A 7489-nucleotide genomic window follows, 5' to 3' on the forward strand; every position below is an offset into this window, starting at 1 on the left:
ATAGACAAATTAATATATATTGATTGTAAATTAATTTACGCTTCTCATAAACATATATATTAATTTGTCTATTTTGACAATTATTACTACTCAACATAAATACATATTTGGTATAAAAAGTGGACAATTAAATGAATGAAAAAATTGAACCATGATTAAAATTTGAGAAACATGTAAAATTTTATAGTACATTCATAAATACTTTTGACGGATTTTTAAAAAAAATATTCAAATTTACGGTGGTATTTCATCTTAATCGTTACCATACCTTCATGATCTAAAAATTCACACAATTCTAAAAGTTTGTTGAATGAAAAATTTAACAATTAACAATTTCAACTCTGCCTTTGATCATATGATGCAGAAGGGCTTCAAATAGTGCGCAACACAATCAAATTAATACAACAAATGAAATAATGTGTTCTATAAATAAAACAGTGGTTGTAAAGTTGCTGTGCACAGTGTATGCAATTAAGAAACACTACCTACATGGAGAATGATGTTACATAGTAATTATGTTACGTGTAGCCTTGAAATGTGGGAAACTAACAAGTCATAGCCAAATTAAAAAGTTTACATAGCACCTAACTAAAAGATTCATAACTTCAGTGCATAAAAAGCTTCATAATTATGACAACAATATTCTAGTTAGCAAGTGATTAAAAACGCTTCACTCTCGTCTCAAAGTCCGTTCTATGATCTCTACATTATGTAACACACTCTTGTGGTACAGTCTCATAATATGTATGTATGTATGTATGTATGTATGTAGACAGTTCAAATCAACGTATTGCGAGTAGATCAAGTAAACTGGGTTGTCACATATGAAATACCAAATGTACAACTTCCAGCAGGCTGCAGCAAAAGGGAGGTCTAGATGTAAAAGAGAAACTCCGCATGCCATGGTCAGAATTGTAAGCAGATTTCATGCTTTCAATATTCACAGGCGCTCGCGTCGTCACGAACGGACGGAGCGAGCTTTACAGATCTTCAGACACTTATATCAGCAGACAGACAATTATATCTTCGGACACTTTCATCAGCAGACAGACAATTCCCTTCGCAGAAAGCCACAATTGTACATTTGCTGGCGTTGCCAGCGATGGGATACGGCACCTGTAGCTGTCACGAGACTGCTTAGTTCCAGATCGTCAGAAAATAAATCTAAATGCACTGTCATGGTACCATCAGAGTCAGGAACTCAGAAAAATCGACTGTAGTTTCTATAGAAAATCATTATACAGGATTCAAATCGCGCTCTAAACGCAGTCCCCCATCGTCTAAGTGAATGGCTATGGGGGTCATGCCATCCGAAACAAAATTGGTGACGCAATATAGAGGGGAAGCGCACGCTTCGGAGGGGAGCAAGCAAGTTTAACACTGCCTGAAACTAGAAATCTCCTAATAAGGTGCACAACCAGCTTTGATGCGTTAATATTCAAAGATCTGGACCTCAAAATCTGCATTTCGAACCGTAGAAGATTCAAAAGATCATCAAAATGTTGGACGAATGGCTTCGAGTTTGACTTGCAGCAGAAATTACAACTTCAGTGATACACAGGTTACAATTGCCATATTCTCTATCACGAGATTCAGGCGGAAGTAGTCTTAGTTGGTAGAGGAGGCAAGGCGGCATTCGCGATAGCAGCCATGTTGTTACTTGAACGGTTGTATTTCATGTGGCTCCTCACAAGTTGACCAGCAGCCAAAGCAGCCATAAGAGAGATCTCACCAGCCAGCACTGTTCCTGCCACTATCCTGGCAAGTGTTTGAGCATTAGCCCCTGGGGACTCTACATTAGCTCCCTTCACTCCAAGTAGGTTTAAGCAAGCTGATTGTGATGCCAATTGTGTACCACCGCCGACAGTTCCCACCTGTAAAACAAATAAATAATGGAAATATCCATAAGCATTCATAATAGCACTGTAATATAGATTTTAAAATCAGTCGGGCAAACTTCACTTATTGCAGCATCTAAAAGCACTGTTAATTGAAAAATCAAGTACATACCTCAATGGAAGGCATCGTAACAGAGACATGCAAGTCTTGACCTCCATTGACAGCCTCCATCATGGTGATGCATTGTGAGCTCTCAACATTCTGAGCAGGATCTTGTCCACACGCGATGTACACAGCAGATACAATGTTCGCTGCATGTGCATTAAAGCCTCCAACTGCGCCAGCCAAGGCAGAACCAGCTAAATTCTTGACCATATTTAGCTCCACCAAGGCGGAAACTGAAGTTTTCAGCACCTTGCGTACAACATCTCCCTTCAGAATTGCCTCACAAACAACAGATTTTCCACGGCCGTCAATCCAGTTAACAGCTGTTGGCTTTTTGTCCGCACAGAAGTTACCTGCATGCAAACAGAGTACGTTAGTACACGTAAACCCACTTGCTAGTGAGATTCTACGCATGCACTAATACTATCATGCCTGTAGAAAATTATGCAACTACAATCCCGTGTTCTGGATTAATCATCAGGAACAAAGAATCAAGGTATGTCACGAACCAGATACACTGATGACCTCCATATCTGGGTATACATCCTGAAGATAATCCAAAACGTTTTGAACACCTTTGGATATCATGTTCATCCCCATCGCATCACCAGTCATAGCTGTGAAACGAATGTAGACATTTCGACCAGCCAACTGGCACTTGAGGTGTTTCAGCCTGGCGAAACGACTAGTCCTGGAAAAAAGAAGTAAACTTGAGTACAACGCAAGCTCTCAAGGAGATCATCCACAAAATATTCTCCTCTAAATTGCTAAATTGCAGATACATGATCAATAGAAAATTCAATGCAATTAGCAAAGTCGTCCTAGGAAATCTGATTGAACAGGTGACTTGCATTGAGATCCTGAATGTGCCCTGTTCTTCCGTGCAGATCTTCATTCGATGGAACCCAACGGCCAATGTAATTCTATAGAGCTCAATCACAATATTAATGGGCATGGGCTAGCTCATTAAAACCAGACCTATATAAATGCGATGAGGTAACACATGGACAGACCTGTTGAACATGTGTGCAATAGTGTCGAAGTTGTTAGGATCTTCGAGAAAGAACTTCAGATCTGCGCATCTCTTCACACTCGGGAAACGAACCACGGGTGCCCTCGTCATGCCATCCTGCAGCAGAATGCTCGTAGCACCACCTGATTGATGGATAGCCTTGCAACCGCGGTTGGTACTGGCCACCAGGCATCCTTCAGTGGTGGCCATCGGAACTGTGAACTCATGACCATTGAGCAGGAGAGGTCCAGCAACCCCAACCGGCAATTGGACGTAGCCTACAACCATTTCGCAGCATTGTCCCATAATGGAACTGTAATCAAGTCCCGTCAATGGCAAACCTTCAAGGGACCTTCCTGTGGTTAACTCCACTGCTCTACGTCTAATTGAAGCGGCTCTCAGGGTATCCCCTAACTGCGTCTCCAGGGAATAAGAAGGCACATCACCGTTGCTCACAGCGCGGGCAATGTCCTCATCCTCATTGTCACATAAGCCCACGCCCATGAGCTGAACTGGAGCCTTAGGTGCCTCAGGCACAACCTGACAGCTTGATTTGACGCATTCCCTCTCCTCATCAGAATCCCAAGAGCCATCACCGCTCTTGCCGATGAAGTATTGCACATAATCTATTCCAAAAAATCCTATCAGATATATAAACGACGAAAGCTGGGCAATAAGTGCTACAATCTCCCACAGACACAGCATATGCAACGGGGTCGAGCTCCGGATCTTATCTCGCCACGACCTCATCAGGAAATACGATGCCACGAAAAATGACACAATGAAGATCTTGTTTGTCAATGCCACAGGCAATGGCAGTGCATCCGACGCCAGTGCTTTTCTTTCCTTCTGACGCTTCAGTAGCGGCTGTTTCCTCTCATTGAACTCGCCCCCCGTACCCGCGCTGCAACCTTTCCTGGCCTTCATCTTCACCACAACGCACCACCACTTCTTCCCTTCTCCGCGAACTCCACACCAATGTCACTACTCCCTCTGACTTCTCCTCAAAATAGAAGACACGGAGGCATGAGAATACAGAACAGAGAAAAAGAATCAGTGACCTCGCCGGACTGTCGATCTCCGGCCCGAAACGCAACGAAACTCTACCAAAACAAGAGTACAAACGGCCGCCGCACACAAAACGCTGAGTACACCGTGAGATCAGTTCAAAGGACCACCGAGAGCGCCGAGCCAAACCTCCGCCTAACCTTAACACACTTGTCCGGTTTCCTCACGCCGCTGCCAGCGTCAAGTGGAAGAAATGACGCCCGACGAGGAGCCAGAAAACCAAGCCAGCGGCGAGGAGGAGAGAGGTCGGAGTGCAACGCGCCTCGGTGGTTCCAACAACACTGAATGACATCTAGGACGATACTCCTTTCATTCCCTCAAGTAGTCACCACCATCACAGAGCAACCTCCTCCCGTCCGATGAACAGCGCGTGTCCGCGAAGGGCGGCCCCCTCTTCCGTCGCTCACTCGTTCCGTGATGATTCCTGCGTGGGAAGGTGTCAGTGGCGACAACTATCGCCAGCCGTGTGGCTTGTGCTCTCTCCGCATCCGAGGCTGCAGCGACGATGCTCCATAATTCTCCCCTCGTCTCCTCTCCTCGCCCCCATGGCCAACCAAGCTTTCACTAACCCCTCCGCAACAAACTCCCCCTCCCCGTAATTAGTTTCTTCCCATAAGCGCACCAAGTTCACAACCTCATAAAAACAAAACAAAAATTTAAATAATTCCAGTTCCGCTCGATTCCCCTCTCCTCGCTGTCCACATGGGCGGGGTCGTAGCCAATGACACATCATTTGAAATTCGCTTAATTGGGCCAGATCGGGCGGGGGCGGGATTACGGAGATGTTGAGACACACACATCCTTTACTTTACTTTTTGGAACTTACCCTTTAATAAGCTTTTTAGTGACTTTGCTCTGTGTTCGGCGATAGGGCCATGATGAGGAATGGTTATTATTGTTCGTTCGATCGGTCGATCGATCGCAGTCGACTGGTCTGAAAATGGAAATCGGTGCCCGTGCCTCAGGGTGCACCCACACCCGTGCCCACATTGTCGTGGTTGAATTCTTTTTCCAGAGCCCGAATGTGTTGATGAGGTGTCAGAGCTTTCGGTAAGATCGTTCTGAATAGAATTCTTTATCGTTGTCCATATTTCTTTATCGCCTCATTTCTTTACGCCGCTTTTATCGTTCGTTCATTCTATCGTTGGGTTCTGTTCTTCTGCACCGAATTCATTGCTTCTTATATATTAATTAACCCCCTGAAGAGAATAGTCTTACAAATCTAACAGAAGAATCTCTTTGGAATTTATTGTTTTCAGGAGTAAAATTTATTGTTGAAAATATTACAGGCAAGCATCTCTAGTAATGTTTATTACGCATTCATTTATTGAAATTGCATTGACATTTTGTTTTGGTATTTGTCATTTTTTCACTTGTTTCTATCTTCTTCTTTTTCTCTTTTCTTTTTCTTACCAATAGGATTTCTTTTTTCTTTTTTCTTTCTTGCTTGCTTGCTTTCAAGAGAATGCAATTTTGGAACAATTTTGATTGTTGTATAGAAAAAACATTGTGCAACAACCAATAAGATTTAAATTATGTGACAAAGAAGTATTTGGCATCTTTCCGCAAAATACAATTTTGATACTTGGTTATTTTCTTAAAAAAGAATGGAATGATACACATTTTACTCATTATATTTGTTAATTGTGATAAAAAGTAAAAAGATAACATCTTACTTAATTTTTTCGAAGTATTATTTTTGAAATCAAACTATTGAATTCTATTGCCAAATGCAAAAATTGTCAAACTATTGAAAAATTATATATATATATATATATATATATATATATATATATTATTTTTCAACAATTTGACAACTTTTTTCATAGTCATTCAAAGTAAAAGAGTTGGGCTACATGATATATAAATTCATAATATTGTATTTGGGTTACTAAGTCATCTAAAAAGTTCATTAGTAAGCAAGACAATTAAGCTTATGTTGTGGACAAGTTAACCATAAGGTAAAAAAATGCGTATAAAAAGAAAAATAAAGAACAATCTACAAATGAAATAAAACAAAGTGTACATGAAAAAACACAATCATAATTATGTATAACTTTATATTAGAAGTTAAAAGAAAAAAGAAAAGAATCCATTCATACTGAGAACTATGGCATAATCATATCAATAATAATGTAAGTATAAAAGATCCTACAATAAAAACTATTCAATGTATATATATATATATATATATATATATATATGTGTGTGTGTAGATATTGAAAAACAATTTAAATAATTTTACATAAGATTGCAATATAAACTTATTTTTCTGTTATAACATTTAATTCTTGAAATTTCAAGAGTAGATATTAAGATTTTTACATTGTATTTAGGCGATTTAAGAATTGTATACAAGAAATTCAATGGTTATTTTTTTATATTATATTTTACATAATCTTAGATACAAATTATTGGTAACATATAATATACAAGTACTTTTTTACTTTTCTATTTTATTTTCACTTGATTGTATCTTATACAAGTTTGGATGTTATTTTTGCATTACATGAGATTAAATTATATAATTATTATTATATGTATTGTAAATTAGATATCTACGTCATGATACTTACAAGGAAAAATACTTGTAATAAGACATTTCTGTTACTTAAAATTGCAAATGTAACCAACATTGCATCTATATTAACAAAACGATTTCTGATATTTAGTAATTATATGTTCAAAAAATATAAATATATTCTGTAAATAGTGTGTGTATATATATATATATATATATATATATATGTGTGTGTGTGTGTGTGTGAGAGAGTGAGACTAAGGTGTTAATAAGTAGAAAAAAAAAATTAAATCAACTTTTCAAAGTACTAATAAGTTCTAATTATAAAATTTTAATTTTCGTAAGTCACATAAAAAATCATATATATATTTTCCCTAAAATAAATGAAATATATACTTTTGATTAAGAATTTAATTAAATATTGAAAATATAATTTTATCCTTACAAATGTTTTTTTTAGCAATAAACATATCACAAGGGTTTTCCTTTTTTCTTTTTCATTTATGCATTTTTTATGAATACACTCATGTGAACCACAAACCATCTCTTACTAGTTTTTATCCCTATCAGGTTGAACACCTTTCTAAAATAAATTTTTACAAACTCAATTTCTTATGTCAATATTTTCAAAAACTTGAAATTGATGGAAAACATTAACAATGTTTTCAATACTTTACCATTCTTTAAAAGCTAATACACACACACGCAAGAATTTGTTTTTACCAACAGAGCAGAGGCTTTTTGCCAATAATTTTAGTATTAATAGATAATTTATTTATGATATTTTACAATAGATTATAGGAGTCCAGTAATCTAGTTTATAAGAAGTTGTAGGTTGATCCAGCAACAAGCTGCATTTTTTAGTATATCAATAAATGTGTATA

The 7489-nt window shown here is 38.0% G+C and overlaps 1 protein-coding gene across 1 annotated transcript; it reads right to left on the reverse strand.

The window, feature by feature from the left end:
* Positions 1 to 1201: 1201 nt before the first annotated feature.
* LOC112276414 (3-hydroxy-3-methylglutaryl coenzyme A reductase 1) lies at positions 1202 to 4366 on the reverse strand. Its single transcript, XM_024507706.3, has 4 exons — positions 3018 to 4366; positions 2514 to 2695; positions 2011 to 2357; positions 1202 to 1874 (listed from the first exon to the last, which is right to left on the reverse strand). The coding sequence occupies exons 1-4, from the start codon at positions 3941 to 3943 to the stop codon at positions 1593 to 1595; spliced, it is 1737 nt and encodes a 578-aa protein (XP_024363474.1). The 5' UTR covers positions 3944 to 4366; the 3' UTR covers positions 1202 to 1592.
* Positions 4367 to 7489: the final 3123 nt, after the last annotated feature.

Source organism: Physcomitrium patens, chromosome 2, assembly GCF_059467195.1.
Source record: "Physcomitrium patens ecotype Gransden chromosome 2, ASM5946719v1, whole genome shotgun sequence".
Lineage (NCBI taxonomy): Eukaryota > Viridiplantae > Streptophyta > Bryopsida > Funariales > Funariaceae > Physcomitrium > Physcomitrium patens.